Source organism: Alligator mississippiensis, chromosome 11 (genome assembly GCF_030867095.1).
Source record: "Alligator mississippiensis isolate rAllMis1 chromosome 11, rAllMis1, whole genome shotgun sequence".
Classification (NCBI taxonomy): domain Eukaryota; kingdom Metazoa; phylum Chordata; order Crocodylia; family Alligatoridae; genus Alligator; species Alligator mississippiensis.
This window is the reverse complement of record NC_081834.1, coordinates 32,291,246-32,313,218: the sequence shown is the minus strand read 5'-3', so window position 1 is coordinate 32,313,218 and position 21,973 is coordinate 32,291,246. Positions and strand designations below refer to the sequence as shown.

At 43.7% G+C, this 21,973-nt stretch overlaps 1 protein-coding gene across 3 annotated transcripts in view; it reads left to right on the top strand.

The window, feature by feature from the left end:
- TLN2 (talin 2) overlaps positions 1 to 21,973 on the top strand; it is a 391,556-nt gene that overhangs the window by 235,470 nt on the left and 134,113 nt on the right. For all 3 annotated transcript variants that reach the window (XM_059714785.1, XM_059714786.1, XM_059714784.1), the window contains exons 19-23: positions 3,903 to 4,070; positions 6,833 to 7,127; positions 12,161 to 12,327; positions 13,189 to 13,317; positions 15,618 to 15,731. In XM_059714785.1, coding sequence (XP_059570768.1) covers positions 3,903 to 4,070; positions 6,833 to 7,127; positions 12,161 to 12,327; positions 13,189 to 13,317; positions 15,618 to 15,731 — 873 coding nt within the window. The remainder of the gene's footprint in view (positions 1 to 3,902; positions 4,071 to 6,832; positions 7,128 to 12,160; positions 12,328 to 13,188; positions 13,318 to 15,617; positions 15,732 to 21,973) is intronic.

The following is a 21,973-nucleotide window of genomic DNA, read 5'->3' as shown; positions in this document are numbered from 1 at the left end:
GCCCCTGGAAGGGACTTGAAATTTGGCAGGAGGTGCCCATGTCAAGGATATGTATATGCCTTTTACTATTTTCATCTAATTCTACTCCTAATTGGGCAAAATACAGCTTTTGAAAAATCCTGATCTGCACATGCTCATTAGAGGACAGCTACAGCTTCTCAGCAACATTCCCCCCCCCCCCCCGCTGCAGATGGCATCCACACTAAGCATGTTGCAGTCTGGGTTTGAGCAGGACTTTCCCTGCAATTGCAGCTCTTGGCTACTGCCAGCTATGTCAGTACCACAGTTGAGAGCTCTGTAGCTTTACTGCTGTTTATCTGGGCAGGGTAGAGGAGGAAGCTGCTTGGTTTAAATACGAAGGGGACAAGAGCTGGACCTATATTGGGGGCATAATTTGTTTTTGGACAAGGAGTATAACTGGACTGGAAAGATAAGGAACCTGAGACTGGCTGAGCAAAGGAAGTGGAACTGACAGTCAATGAGAGGAGCAGAGAGTAGACAAGTTAGAAATTGGCTGAGGACAAATGTATGGTTCCTGTGGGAACATCAGTTTGGCAGAGTGTTGAGACCTGGTCTGAGCATTGCACAAATGAGCACAGACCCAAAGATAGCAAAATTGTCAATTGAGATGCTGTGCTTCAATTGCCCCTCAGAAATTTTAGTTTTAAGTCTTAAACGTTTCATATTTGCATATGGTAGGAGAAACTGAACAGACGGGCAGCAAGGCTGAGAACCATTGTCGTGGGGAGAAAGAGGGTGCAGGAGAAAGTGGGAATGGCGTGATGCTGACCAGGACTTGATAAGAACCTAGGTATTTTTTGCAGGGGGTCCAGTGGTGGGAAGATTTAAGGGGAGAAGCGGGGGGGGTAGATGCAGCGCATGCATCAGTTGATAATAACTGAGCTTTTCAATCTCCCTCTCCCTGCTCGCAAACCTGACAGGGCTGCAAACCAGCCAGAGGGCCAATAAAACCACAGTGTTATCAACCCATCAGAAAACAAAAGGCTCATTAGTTCAAGCTCTTCTTAAACAGCTTTTTCCAAGGAAGGAATGGGGGGACATTACCAGCTGCCCTGTTGATTAGCTTAAAAAAGCCCTAAGCTGACACTGTTCTGTTTGCCTGTCCCAGACTCTAATTAAACTTGAACCAGGAAGGGATCTGGGACAGACACTGTATAAACTAGTTTGACCCAAATCAGTTAAGTCTGATACTACAGTACATTCAACCAGGTTTATCTCAAACCAGTTTCAGCCATTTTGAAACTGGTTTATGTGCACTGAATTTATGTTCGGTTACAGGTTTAAACCAGTTTCTGATCACTTAAACCGGTTTATATGTAATGTCTGTCCCTAGCCATAATGAATAGTTGAATGAGGCAAGGATCCTGCTGAAAAGTAGTTTGTTATTGATTAATTAGAGATTATGTCAGAAGTAGTGTTCCACATTTTCAGTTTTTATTTAAAAAAAAAAAAAATCCGTGAATTTTTTTGGGTTTATCTTCCAAACATAAAAAACAGGTTGAAATCAGGATACAAGGAAGAAAAGAAAAAAAAATTGTTTAAGTCAGGGAAAATAAAAAATTTGTAGGGGGAAGGGGAGCTGAGCGTGCACGTGCATGCGCACACACACTCCTCCGGGAAAAGTCTGTGGGGAGGAGGGATGGGGGTGGAACTCACCACCCCTCCAGCCCAGCACTGGCCCCAGCTGCCTCCCCAAACTGGCCCCAACCCCGGCCCCACACCACTCAGAGGGGCCGGGGTGGGGCCAGCCTCAGTTGCGCCACCAGGCCGGAGGGGACAGAGCTCCTGGGACCCTGTACCCGCCTCGCCAGATGCTGCCCAGGGCAGGGTGTGTGTGGGGGGGGGGGGCGCACACTCACATGAGTGCTTAATTGAAAAAATCTCTTTTATATCAGTTTCTATCTCTGCTTAGAGTCTGTAAGTATAAAACTTTGGAAAAACTGATGTGAATGAAATTATTCTTGTAACAAGCATGATCTCTTTAAGAAGATTATCATTTTCAGTTAATAAAATAGGCTACTGGTGTGGATTTATACTGTAATAGCCATTAGCATTTTAAAACCACTGCCTTTAAATGTTATGTAGAAGTTAAATGTTATATAGAAGCATACCTGGATTTTTTTTCTTGGTGCCAAGAGCTGATCTGCCTGAGAACCAAAGGGAAATAATTTACAGCAGTAGATAGATCTCCAGAGTGTGCTGTTTTCAAGACATATGCCAAGAGAACTTAAAGGCCAATTAAAACACTTTATGCAGCAATGAAGCTGTCTGCAAGTCTGGACAGTTCTAGCTTGTCCTCTAATGTATATTGTAGCCCTCTGCATTCATGTAGTCAAATATTGCAGCTATTTTTGAGAGCTGGGAAGAAGAAACAGGGACGTTTTTCTGGCCTTCTAGTCTTTTTTTTAGAGGGCTTTTTCTTTTTAACCATAACTTTGAGACTTAAGCACTTTTACTTTATTCCCCAGTTAAATTCAGTGTACAAATTGCATAGTATTTTTTCAGATAAAAATGAGATTGTTTTAATACTAATTGTTTACACGGTTCACCATTTTATTTTGTAGAATCGCTATGTCTGTATAAACACCATAATTTTGGACCTGTAGGCAGCAGTTTTGTCAGTGCATTGATGTAGCAGGTTAAGGTACTCTCTTTCAGCACCTGCCCACTTAGTAAGCTTGATAGTTAGTTACACTTGCATACTGTCTGTTAGAGCATGTCGCTAAACAAAAGAATATTGTGACTTAAAAGTTCTCCATCCGACCAAAACAATGAAGCATACTGAATGCAATTTCTTAAGTAGGGAACTGGAAAAAAAGTCTTCTGAAGTATAACATTGCAAGTATTAAACCAACTGGGTCTACCTAAAACTCATGGAAGGCAGAGCCACGCTAATCATATGCACCAGGCTGAGACAGGGGGTGACAGAGGGATTCTGGGTGAACTGTTTGGGGCCCTGTTTGGTGATGTTTGCCAGGCATTTAAGACTGGTGAAGAAACAGGACTAATTGGAAACTGACAAAGGCACAGTTCTGCTATGAAAGTGAAGAAGTCACCAAAATGTATGCAGTGTAGTGGCTCACCATGACCAAGAGTAAGTGGTGAAGGGAACTATGCTTATTGGGCAGTACCATACGTCTTATTCAGATGGACTGTATTAGCCTATTCGTAGTTGCTTTCCATTGCTGAGCTTACGCAGCTTTTGGCAGCAGTTTAAAGATGGACAGTATACCTAGTGAGATGTCCTGTATGTGCTTTTAAAATGATTGATTTTTTTTCCCCATGGCAAGTGGGAGAAAAAACCTTGTCTTGTATTCAAATAAATATGGTACTTGGGATTTAGTATAGTGGAAGAAACTGAGCTACAGTTTTTGGTTGAAGTCTTCATCCTTCCCTTGGGTCTAGATGTGACTGCTCTGTACCACTTAACCAGTAAATAGGTAGTTTTGAGCAGGTATGCCTAGTAGTTAACTTTGTATATTCTTTGAGTAATATAATTCTGTGTGTTGAAATTGAGAATGCAGCTCCTGAATAACATTTCAATATATTTTGTTCTTACGTTGTATTTTTTCACCATAAATCTAACCACTTCCAAATGGCAATTTGATGACTTAGTTCAGTAACCTCTTACAGGCCATAAAGCCATATGTCCCCCTGTCTCTGCTTCCCCCACCACCTCCCCGTCCCAGCCCATCCTCTTGTAAAGAGTAAAACTTTTTTGGATAATAGCAATGTTTCATTAATAGTCTGTCACAGTTTGCCTTTGTAAATGCTTTAAGTCATCTTAAAATCAGGACATTTGAGTTTAATTTTAACTAATCCAAATATCAGTGGCAATGATTTGTTTTACCCAAACCAAGTTTTACCCTTTCTTTTACCAGGATGTACTGATGAGTCTTGCCAAAGCTGTTGCAAATGCTGCTGCCATGTTGGTACTGAAGGCTAAGAATGTGGCTCAAGTTGCCGAGGATACAGTCCTGCAGAACAGAGTTATTGCTGCTGCCACACAATGTGCACTCTCCACTTCTCAGCTTGTGGCTTGTGCCAAGGTAAATTTAACAATGTTAACGAAGGTTGGGCAGGGAAGGGACAGCCATTACAGTGCATTCCCCACACTGTGTTCCCTGTCCTCTCGCTTTCTCCTAATACTCCATTGAATGCAATGCTGAAATGTCTCAGTTCCCTCTTGGTGAATACCTAGGGTGATAGGGCGTTTATACATATACATTTGTCTGCTCCAACATGCTGGAAATCCAGTGCGTCAGAGCAGACTCGATTGAGTTTGCTAAGCACGCCAGCTGACGCACCCTGCGCTGTTGCATATATTTGTATAAATGGCGAAATGCACGTCAGTGCTAAGGAAGTGGCGGCAATGCGCTTTGAAACAGCTAAGGAACTCCTTACTCTCTTTGCCCACATTTATCATTGCTACTTGTGAGCTTTGCACAATACAGCACACTGTGGCAGTGATTAAAAGAACTGTTAGGCGTATCCAGAACAACACTTACATGTGGTTTGTTGCACCTCAAAGCTGTTCATGGTTTGTGGCACCTCACCGCAGCACATGTGCACATGTTTATTTCAATGCTAATTTGAAATTGGGAGATCCTGGTCACAAAAAAAGCGGTGCGGTGCACATGGTAGCAGCACACACCACCAGAAACAGAGCCTAGCTGTCCTGGCTTGCCAGCAAGGTTCCATTCAGCACTGCTGCTGCCCCAGGATGCTGGCCTCAGCCTTCCCTACCCCACCCAGGACCATTTGGCATATGCCAGAGCACGTGTGCAGGAGCATGCCCTGGGGCACAAAGCAGCAGCATAAATATGTGCTGCTGCTATTTGTACCACAGCTAGCATGCCCCTATATGTGCACGCTCGGCTGGACTGCTCTTAGTGTCTTCTTTCATTTATATTCCCCTTTTGCAGAATCTCCCAATAGGTGGAATCACTAGCTTCTGAACTGGTGGTCATGGCACTTCTGAGTAGGCTCATAAGCCACATTAAAATGCATTTGTGAAGTGTACGTGGTTCAGGTTGACAGGTATTGTTTACATAAATGTATTTTAGTTTTTGTGTTTCTAATTTTCTAATTTTTGTATTTAAAAAATAATTAAAACTGTAATAAAAAGAAACCAAACCCCCCCCCCAAAATGCGGTGGCATCCATCAGCTCAGGCTGGAATTGGGTTGCAAGATTGGGAGTTACTGCTCTAATGTATTGGTATGATAATGATTTCTAATTAATGTGTTTCTGGTTTGATTACTAGTTAGGTAACTGCACATCAAAAGTCAGTTTAGAGAATATGAAAAGCTACCATCGTTCCTCAGGAAAAATGCTTGAGATTTACTGCTGTTGATGAAAATACTGAAAATATGCTGAAAATACTGAAAATATGCTGAAAATAAGCTTAATTACAGCTTGCCTCTGGAATTGTGTGAAATGCTTATCAAAGCCTATATCCAAGATATATTCACCTGATATTTTTCATTAAATTGAAATTCAAGCCAAGTTTGTGGACAGAGACTTGAGCATATCTAGCCAAATTTATGGCTCCTGTGGGAACATCAGTTGGGCTGAGTACTGAGACATGGTCTGAGCATTGCACAGATGAGTGCAGACCCAAAGCACATCTGCAGTAGAGCTGCTGTGCTCCACTTGCCCCTGGGAAATTTTAATTTTAAATCTTAAATGTTTCATATTTGCATATTCTGAGTACCTATTTTGACATCAGCAGGTTTGGCTTCCTTAGGGTTAATTGCAGTTGGAAAATGAGTATCCAGCTATTGTAAAACATCCAAGAGAATTATAATAAAATGAAAAAACAATTTTTGTATTAAATTTTCAATATTTTCTACTTTATTGCTTTGGCTTCAGGGGCCTTCTGTAGCGAGTAAGTATGAACTCTCATTAATTAGACTTGATGTTCTTACTGCTTCTGAATTTCTTTATGGAGGCATGAGGCAGTCCATGGCACCTTTTCTACTGTGGAAATTACATACCCAGTTTACTCCCTTTGCCAGCAGCTTACTTGACATGCCTAAATTGTATTAGCTGGGGCTTTATTAGTGGGCATTCATTGGTTGCTTATCTTGTCATTTTGTCTTGTACTTCCAGGCATACAATTTTCTTGAAGGTTTTCATCCAAGAGTTGTTCTTGGCTTTATCAAAATAATGACTGGCATTAGGAGGCTCTACAACGCCAATTTCAATTAAAACATCCATATGAGATGGCAGTTCATATATGGTAGTAATCTTTCTCCGTATGAAATTCTAAGATACAAGGTTGTTCAGAATAAGTACACTATCTTGCAAGGCTTTGGGACCCATCTGCCCTTCAGAACCATCCTCCCTATTTCTCTATTTGTTCTGAAGTCCAAAGAAGTATTGACAGAAAAGAGGCTAGGGCATTTTTAACTCCTTGATGACCAGAGTGAACAATATTAATTACTCAGCTTTGGTCGCTTTTTCTTATAATAGCAGATAGCTGTACATCTCCTACTATGGTGGGCCATTGTCAGGGAGTGCAAATCTAATGACAGGTTCTCTGTATCTGGATCATGTGCTGAATTGAAATACACTACACATAATCTGCTACTAATAAAAACAACTACCTTGAGCATGCACAGAGTTGATTCAGTATGATAAACTCATTGGAGCTCATGTGGCATAGTGACTTGAGCATATTTTCCATAGGAGAATGGTACCTAAAATAAACTATCTTGAGCACCAAGGAGATGGATATATCACTGGTTACTTGGTAACTTCCTGCCTACTAAACCTTTTCTTAAAACTTGTGTTTTCTTGCAACATAGGTTGTGAGTCCCACCATTAGCTCCCCTGTGTGCCAGGAACAGCTGATTGAGGCTGGGAAACTGGTGGATCGTTCAGTGGAGAATTGTGTCAGAGCCTGTCAGGCTGCCACAGATGATACTGAGTTGCTGAAGCAGGTCAGCGCAGCAGCCAGTGTAGTCAGCCAGGCTCTGAATGACCTCTTGCAGCATGTCCGCCAGTTTGCCAGCAGGGGAGAACCAATTGGACGCTATGACCAGGCAACAGATACCATCATGTGTGTGACTGAAAGTATCTTCAGTTCAATGGGAGATGCTGGTGAGCTGCTTTACCTTTATTCTGTTTCTTTTGGGATAGTTTGACTCAGATGTTCTCCTGAGAAGACATATATGCATGTTAAGTAATGCAAGTCAGAAATTCTTCTTAAGATGTATGATACCTATTATCTAGTGCCTCCTTATCAGCTGTTCAAACAAAAATATAAAATCAACAAAGCACCCGTAAGTGCATGTTTAGGAGTTTTCTAAGTGATAGAACGGTTATGTAGAGGGCTCTGCTGGCATAGCTAATATCAGGCCTGATGAAACGAAACATATGATGGGCCAGTTAAGGGAAGGTCTGGCTGAATTGAACAACTCTACATTGTGAGGATATGTAGAGTTGTATATGTCTAAATCTAACAACAGCCTACTGTTAAGCAATAAGTTAGCTATTTTAGTCTTTACCAGTGCTATGTTCCCTAAAATGTATTTACCTGCCTATAGCTCAGGGCAAGAATTTTGTTTCTATTGTATACTTGATTTTTATGACATTTTAACCCTTTACATTGTGTGTTTTTCAAATTGTATGCTTTTTTGAACGAGCATGGCCCATGAAACCAGCTAGGTCTGGAGACCTAATGTTTGATGGTGTAATGAACTTAACAATGCTCTCTGTTTACAGAAATATAAAATAAATTAGTTGAAACAAAAGTATTTTCAGTGAAGAGCCTTATGAGGTGTCTTAATATTTGAAGCACAGGACTCTTATTCCATATGAATGTTTGTGGTTCTGTACTCAGGTTTACCTAGTTTTTATTTTTTTCCCTTCTGTTTGTGTAATATATTCACACAAACTGAGGCAACTGAAAATATTTCATTACGCTATGACTGTTTTATGGTCATTGTTATATGTACTGTGTGAAATTAGTAATCTTTTCCCCATTATAGTCATACTGATATTAGGTGTAAGAATGACATCAATATTTCAGAGGTTTGAGTTTTTTATAGACCTAGTTCTATCAATCGTGTTATACTTGGATATGAGAAAAAAAGTGTGAGTAAGGTAGGTTTGGCAAATTTGGTGGCCTTAATGTAAGGAAGAAAGTTCTTGATTGAAGTTGATGAGTGATGGGGTGTTTGCTGAGATGATATCAAGAATCACAAAAATATTGATTACTAAGCACTCCAATCCTCAAATTGGGAACTGCATAAAAGTGTTCTAATTCTTTAATTCAGTACCTTTAAAAAAAAACTAAGATGCATCAATCGAAATGTTCTTTCTTGTATGTATATACCATGTGTGCAAATTATCTGTGTGCCTATGTAAACTATTTTGTATCTGGTATTTTGACTCATAGCCCCCATCACTACAGTCAGATAAGCCATCAGGTAGTGTTAATATTGACAGCCATGTGATTGTGGAGCTTTGCTAAGGTTTTCAGCATAGAATACTGAGACTCAAACAACTTGACGTGTTCATCAGCTTTGTAATGACGGCTTGTTGAACTCTTGATCCAATGGGCAAATTTCAAAGTGTTTGGGTTAGCAAAAAAAGTGTCCTGTGATTATTCAAATAATAGATAAGTATTTTTTCTCTTCCTTTGATTTTCGCTCTTTCCTTTGATGATAATTACAGCAAGGGATGTAAAAATGGCTTATGTCAAATGCAATGTCAGCCACCCTGCTTACTGTGTTAGCTTTTATTCCTGGTGTTACTAAATTTGCCCATTACTTTGGGGTGTGCTCATTTATTAGGGATAGTTTCTAGGGTCTTGGTGATTCTGTCAATGTCCTGCTTGTGTTACTATACGGAGCTGTATCTCTCCCTTCTGCAAGCCCTCACCCCCAATGGAGCTATCTTGCAGGACTCAATCTCAATGGCACTGGGTTCCTCCAGTCACCAAATCAGTCATACACACAAACACACACAAATTAATGTGACACACCTGGCCTGGCCGGGCTGATCAGCATGGACAGGGTGACAGCCTCATATGCCAAGAATCAGTTCATAAGAGCAATAATAAACTGCAGTCAGACACAAGCACACAGGTAAACAGAATCCCTCTGAATCCGGCTGGGTGTCCAGCCGACACCCTCATGGGCCAGCATTCAGTTCATAAGGGCACATCTGAGTCAAACTGGGTCAATCAGACTGTACAAGCTGATCCCCTTATGTGTTTCAAACTCAGCACGTCCCAATCTTTGGCCTCTTGATGAGCAGACCCCACAGTATTTTTGGGCTTCACAGGGATCTTTAGCTTAGGTAAAAGAAGCGTTGCTGCAGAGCACAGAAGGAAAGAGAAGTAGAGAAGGAAAAATATACCCAGTTACTATCAGTTTGACTATAAAAGTTATTTATTGCTAAGCATATGAAATATATAATGGTACTAGTAGTAATAGACATGCAAAAGAAAAACAAACACAAACAATTACAATACTAGCCTGGTTTCACTAAGTATTTGGGGAAACTTAGCTCAAGCTTAACTAATACAGTTCAGGTTCAGAAGTTTATGCCTAGAAAGAAGAGAGAGAGAGAGCGCGCTGGGATCTCACCAATCCAAGGTACTCATGCTGCAGAGCTGACAGGCACAGTCCATAGCACATTCTTGAAGAGAGAGACGATCTGTTCTTCCAGCATCCCAAGAACGACAAGGGATGGTGTCAGCACAGAAGTTTTCTTCTTCTTTCTTTCTCTTCTTCTTCTTCTTCTTGAAGCACACACACTTTTTACAGATTTTTATACCCTCAGTTCAGCTGCTTCGAAGCGTCCTTAATTGTGTAAATCATTGTCTTTTTATTGACAAGGGGTTATCTGGTGTGGAACATCTCAGGAAACTGATTGGTAGTCAGGAAACACATAAGAGTAGGGAGTAACCAAATACTTGGGAACCAGCTTGAAATTCCTATGGATGGCAGATATACTGATGGGATATCTCATGGTTTCTTCAGAAACAATAGATAGCTTGCAGCATCAGGATTTTGGATTTTTACTTGTTGTGAACAAGCCTCAGCTTAGCATGACTTTTCCAGATCTTACTATAGTCTTTTAACAGACTTAAAGCAATTATTGGGGTGTTCATAACCTTTTGTGGAGAGGACTCCCACCAGTCATCTCGGGAAAAGTATGACAACTCCTGTGATTAGGGTTCCAACGGGCTGGACGTTGTGAACCTTAACCATTGTTCAAATGTTGCCCATACCCCCTCTGACTCGGTCTCTTGCCTCAGCATTCCCTAACCCGGCAACCGAGTTTTAGTCAATCAAGTTTAAATAGGCCTCCCATAGTGGGACCGGGGAATGTACGGCCCGAGATGCCTATTAAACTTAGGGGTGTGTGTGTGTCTGGGGGTGGAAAAGTCCTTAGTAAATCCAGATTAGAACTGGTCTGATAAATGCTGAGCTGGGTATGTGTGAACATGGGTTGATTAACATTTGGAGCACAGATTCCCCATCATGCAGTGCTCTCCTGCTTCTCCGGTCCTAGAATTCACTGCAGTCTCTGCTTCAGGCTTTCTGTTCTCCATCTCTCATGTAAATGAATGGTCATCTGGTTCCATCTCGGATGCAAATGAGACCTAGGGCAGTTGGTTCACTCTTGTCACCCTTATCTTGAGGGTCTTAAGTATGTCTCTCACTGCCACTTAATCAGTTTCGTTTAGGTAGAGGAGGGGGGAGAGTCCTTTGTGAGTCAGAGAGACTGCATTCTGTGCCACGGTTGCCCACGAACACACAGCTGAGACGTAACACTGGTGAGGTTTTTACTACAAAAATGACAAACCAGAAAACATCTGTACAGGTTTCTAGGAAGTCCTGTATTCAGTAGACTGTTCTTGATGTGGGGTGGGGGATAGGGAGAGTGTGCTAAGAAGTACTTGTTTATAAACTTTGTTAGCTTCCCGCAGTATCACAGATACCTGTATTGCTGTGTGGGAAGTTTTGGAATGTCTTTTTGTGTGTCAAAGCTATTTTGGACCACATACTGTTGAGACCCCTTAAACGCCACTTGGCCTTTGAACTAAATACTTGCTGCCTACTTGAATAACCTTTGGTGGGGAAAAAAGCTGAACAGTTAATTGCAAAGCTATGATGCATTCAATTTGAATTAAGTAAAGTAGCAGTTATATTTGTAAAGTGAATTTGTTCTAAAAATGGTTGATGGACTTCAGAAGCACATCTGTGCTTGACCATGGTAAGTAAGTAAGCTTATTGTATTAACGTGACTTATGAATTTATACCCTCTTTCAAACTGAAACCTTAAATTTTAAATGAATGGGTGCTGAGTTACTTCTTCCTGAAATATTCAGTTATTCTATTCGGGTCTATTCAGGGAGAAGAAAGAAAGCCAATTATTTTCCATACCCTGTATTTCTTATTACTTCCTTGATTAATTCTGTTGTTATCCAACTGTAAAGGTTTCTTTCTAAATTTTCTAAGCCAGGGATGCTCAACCTTTGGCCTGCAGGCTGAGTGCAACCCACAGAGCCATCGCATCTGGCCCATGGGGCAGGAAATCTGACAGTGCGGAAACAGTGGCCACTAATACAATTGCTCCCCACCCCACCAGTTTCCCAAACCCTAAGCTGCCAGTCACAGCTGGGTCATGTCCCCTCCCCTGCATCTAGATTGGGGCTTTTCCCCCTGTGGGGCTGTTTGGGGATCAGCCATTCCACTTCCCCCTGCAGGGCCAAGCCACACCCCCTTCCCACACTGGCCTGAGGTCAGGCCAGTTCCCCCCATGGGGCCAAGCCACACTCCCTTTCCCTGTAGAGCCAGGCCATGCACCCTCCTCCTGCAGGGAGGTTGGAACTGGGCCACCCCCTCCTATGGGCCCTCTGAGGCTGGGTTGCTGCTGGACTGACCCCCGCCATCCTCCACATGGCCAGTTAGTGCCCACCACTCCCACCCCAGTGCCGTATTGGGGAAGGGGTTGAGCACCACTGTTCTAAGCAATGAACCATTATCTTATGCACTCATTTAAAAAAAAATTCAGGACATTGTGTTTTATTATTTTCTTTTCCTTTGGGGTGACCTTTGAAACTGAAATTGAGACAGAAGGCAGAAGGATATTAACTTGCCATGCTAATATCGTAGGGGAAATGGTGCGACAGGCCAGGGTCCTCGCTCAAGCTACTTCTGATCTCGTCAATGCCATGAGGTCAGATGCTGAAGCTGAGATTGACATGGACAACTCCAAGAAACTTCTAGCTGCAGCTAAACTTTTGGCAGATTCTACAGCCCGCATGGTGGAAGCTGCAAAGGTACATACAAGGAAACAGTGAACTGAAGAACCCAAAAAGCACTAAATATTAACCTAATTTTTTCATAACTGTACAAACATGAGGAGGTGCTTTTGTCTTATTGCTCTTTTGTAAGTATAAATTGTTATGTAGCCAGAACTGATCAGTTTATAACTATTTATTTTTCATTTGACAACTTAGTTGAGAACTTATAAATAAAAGTTCAGTACAATCAAATTTTAGTTCATCATTTGTTCGGATTCCTAAACTATTCTCATGTTTATTGGTGACCTCTCAGTTGTGGATGCTGTTGATTTACCTGTCTATATGTGTTCAGACCTCAAATATGAGATGTCAAATTTAAGTCCTGCTTCTATAATTTGAGAATCAGATTATAACTCTTGTTAAACTGGAAATGTAAAAGTTAACTTTAAACAATATATTTATATAAACACTATATAGTTTTAGAGAAAAGTGTAAGCAATTTACAAAACAGTGATTTCCCAGTCTACATGGGGTTTTAACCTCAAATTATCCAACAGAAGTAAACATTTCCCAGAAGACAAATATTCTACATTAACAGCGTGTGGGGGAGGAATAATGGATCTAATTTGGCTCACTGCTCTAGGTGATGAACTCAAGTATTCCTGTCTTATTTGCAGTATTTAACTTGTTAAGCAATAAATAATACCAGTGATACATTTTCTACCTAAAATGTGTCTATAGTTAAATTATCTTTAATTCATGTTAGAGTAAAGCAATTAAATAGCAAACATAGACTGATCTGGTAGAGCTTGATAGGAGTTTAAACCCTAGCACCTTTAAAATCTATATGTGAGCCTATTCTGAATATTTATATTTTATTTTTTAACCTCTTTGTAGGGAGCTGCAGCAAATCCTGAAAATGAAGATCAACAGCAGAGACTGAGAGAAGCAGCAGAGGGGCTGCGAGTTGCAACAAATGCAGCTGCCCAGAATGCCATCAAGAAGAAAATTGTCAACAGACTGGAGGTCAGACTTAAGCTCTATTGTGTACTCTGTTTTGTTTTGCTCATTTTTTTCAGCAAGCACTTTCTTAAGCAGGCATTCTGGGGCTGCAATGTGTGAGAAGAACTGGAGAACACATCCTTGTGGTTGTCTGTGAATGCAGGGAACTAGATGTGATGGCCTAAAAAGGTGCTTTACAGTCCATTGCAAAGAAAAATTCGTATTTCTAGGTGCTTTTCAGCTATTAAAAATGCCTACAATAGATAAAACATGAAGCTGAGCATAACAAATGAGCTACATTTGGCTCATACGGATTATGTGAAAGTTCTCTTCCAGAAATCTGAAGGCATGAGTATATATACATGCACCTTTCTTCCAATAACAGGCAGCAACTTATTTGTCCGTGACAAACAGGTTAAAGAGAGATCTGTCAAAAGGAGACTGCTATATTAACATTTAATTCAGACAGAATTTGGTGAGGTTACCATTAGGTTAAGTATGGTAGGAAGCTCACTGTTTCATTGCTATTTAAATTATTTTACAGGGACCTTTACAAAATAGATGACAAATTCATGTAAAATACCCCACTAAAATGCATTTGATCACAGCACATGATCACACCACAACTAACTGAACCAGAAATCTATGTAGTTAACCAAAGAAGCAAAACTAAAAATGAAAATATTATGTAGTAGCCAGTGGTACTGCAAAGGAGAAAAGGCAGTTTGCTGTACATTGAAGATAATTTCAGCATTCTCTTGTATGTTAGAGAAGTCTGATCTTTATTATTTCCAAATCTAATGGAGAACAAATTGATAAAGAGCCTCTCTGTCTCCTTATTCCAGTTATGTTTTTACAATAACCCAAAAATGTTTCAATGCTTTGTGATGAAACTAACAGGAAGATCTCAGCAGGTAGCCATCTTCTGGAAGTGTATGGTATTGAAACCATTGTATCAACGTAAAACAAGAGAATCTTTAGTAATTCATTCTGATGCCGCACTGCATTCCCAAATGTGTAGCTACAGCATAAGAAACTCTTGTAGAAACTAAGGTTTTGTTTTGCTCTAAAAACATATTATTGATGCACTAATAAGGGAAATCTGTGCTAATAACAGTTAAGGGTGAACCAATAAGCTTTTATCTTTGGGATGAATGTCTTTAATTTGTGGGTTAATTAGAGAACGGTGTTGAGAATAATGTGCTGTATTGGAATGTACTTGGCAAGCTGCTGCATTTTATTTTTGAGAGAGAGATACACATTAGATGTTTGAATTCTGTCCCTTCCTGAATATTTTAGACCCACCTGAACTGATCTATTCATTCTGTCCTCATGATCACCACCTTAGTTTCTTACCTTTTGGCCCTGATCAGTTTCAGTAAATTTGGGTCTTTGCTCCTGTGAAGAACTCTTTTTAAGGTATACTCAGGATATTGCTCTTAGGGCTGCTAATCTAGCACAGTGGGTTACTGTATCCACCTGCTTCTTGTTTCCTGATCCCTTCTAAATTTAACACACTGGAAGTGGCTGCACTCCATCAGGCATCACGATCTCTTTGTGACACATGAATTTGCTCTTGCCAAATTATTATGACATTTAGCAAAATATTCAGAGGTCTAGTTGCAAATGACACATCATCTAGGTTAACCTGGAGAGCTTGTTTACTAGGTTTTATACAGTAGTTTAAGACTTTGAGGCAAATTCTCCTTCAAATCTGAAGCCAGTTGGCCTTACCAGATTCCCTGATGTATTTGATACGTGATTGTTCTGTATTGAATGTAGTTGAATTCAGAGCCCTTGTAGTTAAATTTACATACACAGGCAATCAAGTTTTTACTACTTCACCTGTACTTTAATTAAAATGCTTTAGACGTTAGGAATGATGCTGTCCTGAAAGGATTCCTGAAGCTGCACAAGCAATTGTAGCATACTTCTAATGCTTTAGATTATTGTGGTCTTTACATTTACATTCAGCAGCCTATCATTGCCATAGGATGTTTTAGGTATAGCTCTTTAGAATTTCAGGTGAGTTTTGTGATGAGACTAATCATGTGAAAAGGGAACCATTTGGAATCTTAGTGGCTTCAGGTGGTTTATCATTTGTTATTAGCATGTTGAAGATTGATTGCAATGATTGTTTCAGTTTTCATCTTCAGTGAAAAGTGATGTTGAGTTCTATACAGCAAAGTAAGTCAAGAAAAAGTAATGTCTAATTTAGTTCTGTTGTGAAATGCATTGCTATCCATCTTGTTCCTTGCTTTCTATAAATTACTCAAGTTTTATTCAGGAAAGTCTTTTTAACCATTTGTTTTTATCCTCCAAAGATTGCAGCAAAACAAGCTGCCGCTGCCGCTACTCAAACAATTGCAGCTTCTCAGAATGCAGCTGTTTCCAACAAGAATACAGCAGCACACCAGCAACTTGTCCAGAGCTGCAAGGTAATATTTCATGGTAGAAGAAACAAGCAGTTGCCAGATAATCTATAAACTGTGTCACTTTTTTTTAATGCAGTTAACTCTGAGGAAGCTAAAATTAATCTCCTCTAATTTAGTCACTCCCTCCCTTTGGAAGGGGATATTTAAGATCTGTGTTATCATCTGATGCCAAAGCATCTGGTTGGAATTCTGTAGCTGTACTAGCATTGTACCTATCCATAAAAATCCTTTTATTTAGCATGCAGTTAGTTAGCACCTGTTGACTGTAATTTTGTACAGAGAAATTGGAAATATTCTGCTAAAACATGTACAAAGCAGCAGTTTGCCCTTTACAAATGCTCTGGCAATATTTGTCTAAAGACTTCCACAAGTACCTCTAACATACAAACCTCCCACAAATGCAGCTTCTTTCTTCGGGCATTTGCTGCAGAAAAAGCAACAGTATACCCTGCCCACAGAACTTAACAGAGAATTTGGGCACAAAGCTGTTAGACTTGGAAATTTAACTATATTACTAGAGTGTTGCCTTACAGATTTCATAAACATTAGGGCTAGAAGGGACCCCAGAGGATCATCGAGTCCAGCCCCCTACCCCACGGGCAGGAAGTCAGCAGGGATCATAGGATCCCAGCAAGATAAGCATCCAAATGTGTCTTGAAGGCGTTCAAAGTAGGTGCTTGAACCGCCTCTGGCGGCAGTCTATTCTAAAACTTGGCGGCTTGGACAGTGAAGAAGTTCTTCCTTATGTCCAGCCTGAATCAGTCATGGCGGAGTTTGTGACCATTTGATCTTGTCATCCCTTGGGATACTCTGGTGAACAGATGTTCCCCCAGATCCTGATCAGCACCCCGATAAACTTATAGGTGGCCACCAGATCACCCCGAGCCTGCACTTTTCCAGGCTGAAGAGTCCCATAGCTCTCAGCCTCTCATCATAAGGTCCGTTTTCCTGACCTCTGATCATGCGCGTGGCTCTCCTCTGGACTCTCTCAAGCTTCTCCACATCCTTTTTGAATTGTGGAGCCCAAAACTGGACACAGTACTCCACCTGCGGCCTCACCAATGTCGAATATGGGAGAAGGACATCTTGGGATTTGCGTGAGGAGCATCTATGGATGCAAGCCAGGGTTTTGCTCACTTTACTGGCTGCAGCATCACATTGCAGGCTCATGTTCATCTTGTGGTCAATGATGACCCCCAAGTCTCTTTCTTCTGTAGTACTAGCCAGCATAGCACTGCCGAGCCTATAAGGATGCTGCAGGTTTTTCCTCCCAAGGTGGAGAACCTTGTATTTTTCAGTGTTAAACACCATCAGGTTCTTATCTGCCCATTTCCTGAGCTTGTCAAGGTCAGCCTGGATCACCCTCCTATCCTCAGGTGTGGACGCTTTACCCCAGAGTTTGGTGTCATTGGTGAACCTAGCCAGTCCGCTTCTGACACCAATGTCCACATCATTAATGAAGATGTTGAATAGTGTTAGCCCAAGGACAGAGCCTTGAGGGACCCCACTGGTCACAGCGCACCACGATGATTGACTTCCGTCAACCCACCACCCTCTGGGTCCGACCACCGAGCCAATTCCTCAGCCAGTGGATTGTGGTTAAGCCGAGGCCGCAGTTGGCCAGTTTAGCCAAGAGGTGATCATGGGATACCAGATTGAAGGCTTTTTTAAAGTCAAGATATACAACATCAATCTCTTCTCCCTTGTCCAGGTGATAGGTCACTTGGACATAAAAGGAAATAAGATTGGTCAACCACGACCTACCTGCAACAAACCCGTGCTGGCTATCCCTCAGGATGCTGCCATTGGCCAGTCTGTTAAGAATATTCCTCCTTGGAGGTGGATCCAGTCCTCCATCCTTTGTTGGTCTTTCTTTTTAGACACAGGAGGTCCGCAAGTTCCCTGAAGAGCCAAGGGGGCTGCTGTGCCCTTTTGCTGCCTTTCCTCTGAGATGGGATAGACTTAGCTTGTGCATCCAGGATCGCTCTCTTGAGGAGCAACCACTCATCCTGAACTCCCCTCCCCTTTGGGTCATGGTCCCTTAGGGCCTCACTGACAAGCCTCCTGAGCTTGTCAAAATCAGCTTTCCTAAAGTCGAAGACTTCAGTATTGCTGACTGACTTGCCAGCTTTATGGCGGATGGTGAAGGTGATCAGCTCGTGGTCACTGTCACCCAGCTTCCCTTCGATCATTAGGTCTCTGATTAGGTTGTTCCCCTTTGCTAGTACCAGGTCGAGCAGCACTTTACCTCTCATCAGCCTGCAGACTTCTTGCATCAAATAGAGCTCATCCACGCATGAGAGAAAGCTTTGCGATCGTTCGGATTTGGCCAAGCGCTCTTCCCATGAGATGTCTGGGTAGTTGAAGTCTCCCATGACAACCATGCACCAGGAGCATGCAGCCTCAGCGAATTTCCTGGCGAACTCCTGGTCAAGCTCTTGATCCTGGGTAGGGGGTCTGTAGCGGACCCCCATCATTGTGTCCCCTGTGCCATGTTCCCCATGGATTTTAACCCAGAGGGTCTCCAGTCTCCCACCCTGGGTGGCAGTGGCAGTTTGCAGGGATGCATAGCTTTCCTTGACATAGGAACACCCCCAGCCCTTTTGTCCACATGATCTCTCCTGTACACAGTATAGTCGTCTATACCTCTGGCCCAGTCCTGGGTGGAGTCCCACCAGGTCTGCGTTATCCCTATGACATCATAATTGTTTGTGTTAAGCAGGAGGACAAGTTCCTCCTGTTTATTCCTCAAGGTCCTGGCATTTGTGTACAGGCATGCAAGTGTCCCTTTGCCCTTGCCCAGGCTAACCAGTCTGGCTGAGAAGAGCCTCCTCCCCAGTGGAGAGAGGTGGAGGCCATCCCTTCCCAGCAGCTCACTGCCTCTCTCACCAAAGAGCGGACTGCAGTCGTGGAAGCCAAAGCCTTCCTGATGACACCAGCACCGCAGTCTATGGTTCGCTACCTCGATCCTCCTCTCCCTCGTAGCCCATAGCCTGAAACTGGGAGGATCAAGGAAAACACCACCTGTGCCCCCAACCCGTTAAGACCCGCTCTCAAATCCCTGCAGCACTTCATGACCCAGCTAGGATTGCTCTGAGCCATGTCATTTGTGCCCACGTGGATAAGGTACATAGGGTAGTGGTCAGTGGGCTGGAGGAGCTTAGGGATTTTCTCCACAATGTCTCGGATACGAGCTCCCGGGAAGCAGCAGACTTCCTGGGCTAAGGGGTCGGGGCGGCAGATTGCCCCCTCAGTCCCCCTGAGGATGGAGTCTCTCATGACAAACACTTTGTGTTTTGCCTTAGGGAGAGTGGGGGCAGTAGCTACAGTTGAGCCTGTGTTGCCTGAGGGAGCTGGCAGCTTAGCAGGTTCTGCTGCAGCTGCAAGAGGTTCATACCTGTTGCAAAGCTCCAGTGGGTGGGGACCTTGGTGCGGCAGGCCTTAGGGCCCCTGGCCACCTTGGTCCAACCCCCTGGCTGGACAGAATGGGAGGTCCCTGAGTCCTCCTTTGTCCTGGAAGGTGACCGTGGTCTGCCCTCCGTCTCCAGGGGGTGAAGGGCCTGGCAGTAGGAGTCTATCTCCCTCTCACTGTCCCTGATGGCACGCAGTCTCTGGACTACTGCCTGGAGCTCCTCCAGTTGGCACGCCAGAGACCCCAGTAGAGAGCAGACCTCGCAAGGGGAGGGGGCCATGCTCCCAGACCCCAGAGCCTAAAAAAGTGTCAGGCAGCCCCCACAGCTGAGCCAGGGGCTCTGTCTGCGTGGAGCCCAGAGCCATGGGCTCTGTCTGGGTGGAGGCCATGGGGTGCTCCATGGTCACTGGGGGGGTCTTGGGTTGCGGGGGCGCAACGGGCTTGCACCCATGCATCTCACACCACTCCTGGGGCCAAACTGAGGTTTTATTCCGGTTGGCAGGCCCTTTTAAACTCCGCACATGCACAGTGGACCCACCACCAGCACCATGCTACTCCCTGTCAAGGGGGGCCCTACCCAGGGTTTGGGGGGACCGTGATCTTCCGGAGAGGGACTGGTAAGTACCCTCTCCCCACTCTTCTCTCTCCCTGGGGGCACTGGGCCAAGTAGGAGCCGGGGCAGGGCAAGGCCCTCCTCGGCTCCACTCAGCTGCCCCGGAGCTGGGCTCTGTCCCTCCCACCACGGGCCCTGCTTACCTCTGGCAGTGCTGGGGGTTGGCGGGGTGCTCCGCAGTCACGGGGAGTTGCTGGGGGGGGCCTCGGGGTGCAGGGGCGCGATGGGCTTGCACCCGTGCATCTCGTGCCACTCTTGGGGCCTTAACGTTGGTACCCTGAGAAGAAGTCTTCACAAGCAGTTTGGTGTATAAACTCTGACTGATTGGATCACCTTCCCAGTCTGTGTCCTTTATGAGAGCTGCCAAAGGACAATTGCTTTGGAGTAGGCAGGCATGAATAGTATAATGCTTAAATATCAGTACAAAGCTTTCTGCAGCTTAATTAGTTCTTATCTCTTAAACTTTTAAGATCATCATATTCATATTGGAGAAAGAGAAGTTGTTTGATGCTGGCCAGTGGAATTAGGTCCAAAAAGTTCCTGTTCAGTGGCTAGTGCTGGTCAGCTGTACCCCCAAAGCACTCTGCAGCAGAAGTACAGATCTTCTACCACTAATACTAATTAGCATTTATATCATGCACCTTTATCAAAAAGACCATGCTCATCACAATACCTGTATGTTCACTGTGTGCAGACTATGCCAACAAACTTTTGTCCACCATATAGGACAGGAATATGCAGGTGAAATGTTTAAATAGATCTTGTGAGTAGAAGGAATTGTTGCTAGTGGCTATCAACTCCTGCTTTTATATTGGGACTTGTTAGGTACTTAACTTTATGTCAAATTAGAGACTGACGGTGGGGCTAAGATGCAATAGACTCACACTGACATGTGTTCATACCTATTGTAATCTAGCCTGTAAATGGCTTGGACAGGGTCACTTTTTATACACATCTGTAAAGCTCTATGATCATCATAAATGTTGTGAAATTGGATGGAGGTGACGTAATGACATTTCTGACTAGTATCCTTGTGGCAGGGCACCTTTAGTGCCTGCCACTTTAAGGTTTGTGAGGAGCCTGCTGCTGGCAGCCGGGATAACAACGCCTAGCTGAGCTGCTGCTCCGAACATCTTGGAAGCAAGGGTAGGACTATGAGGGATGGCAGGAGGCTCCTGGTCCTGGGTATGACTGAAAACTGCACCCTGCTGGGGAAGGATGGTCTGGTAGGACTACCTATGGTGGGGTAGTTCCCCAGAAATGCCAGGCCAGTTGCCTCCCTGGTGAAAGACAGGTAAGAGCACCTTATAACACCAGCCCTCACTACTCAGTGGGTTATTATGAGTGGGGACAGAGAGTGGTGGCAGGGGAGGCAGGCACACCTAGAGAGAGGCACTTGAACCCCGCAGGGGTGTAAGACCCCGGAGGCCCTAGAGACGGGGCAGTGGAAGAGAATGGCCCCAGTGAATGGGACAGAAGTTGTGTGCAGCCCGCCCAGCGTAGGGTGCACAGTGGTGCCTGAAGGACTGGGTGTTGGTGCATACAGAGTTGGGTTGAATGGGGTGACCTGAAGGGCTGTACCAGGGGTATGCTGAGTAGGGTTTCAGGTGCGGTCTGAAGGGCAGCACATGGGACAACCCCCACATGAGTGAAATCAAGAGCCAGTTGCCTGGTGAGGGACTAGAAGTTGAGCTCCACACAGGGCAGGGCATAAGGTTGGTGCCTTGTACAGTAGGGAAGCTCATACGACCCAAAGGTGCTGCCCGTGCACCGACCAGCATGAGAGTACGTAAGCCTAATGGCCCAGGGGGTTGCTCAAGTGGTGCGGGGCGGGTTGAGAGTGGCGGTATGTAAGAGACCCTGTGAGAGGAGGCAGAGTGAATGAGGCCCTGTGAGAGGAGGCAGAGTGCATGAGTAGAATGGGAGAGGCCCAGCCAGGGACAGAGCTAGCCCGGCCTCAGGCCAGAGTTATGATCTACTTAGAATGCCATCTGCAAGGCATGGGATGCAGTATAGGGGTGGTACAGAGCCATGCACAGTGCCCCCTGGCATCAGGGCATTAAAATGGGCAGCCTCCCGCATTTTACACTAGTTATCAAACAATAAGTTGTGGCGGGCAAGATTGGGTGGACTGTCCCACACAGACAGGTGGGTGGGCTGATGTTGAGACCCGGCCTTAACATGGCCTCCTGTCACAATCCTGTCACGTGATTTTAATGT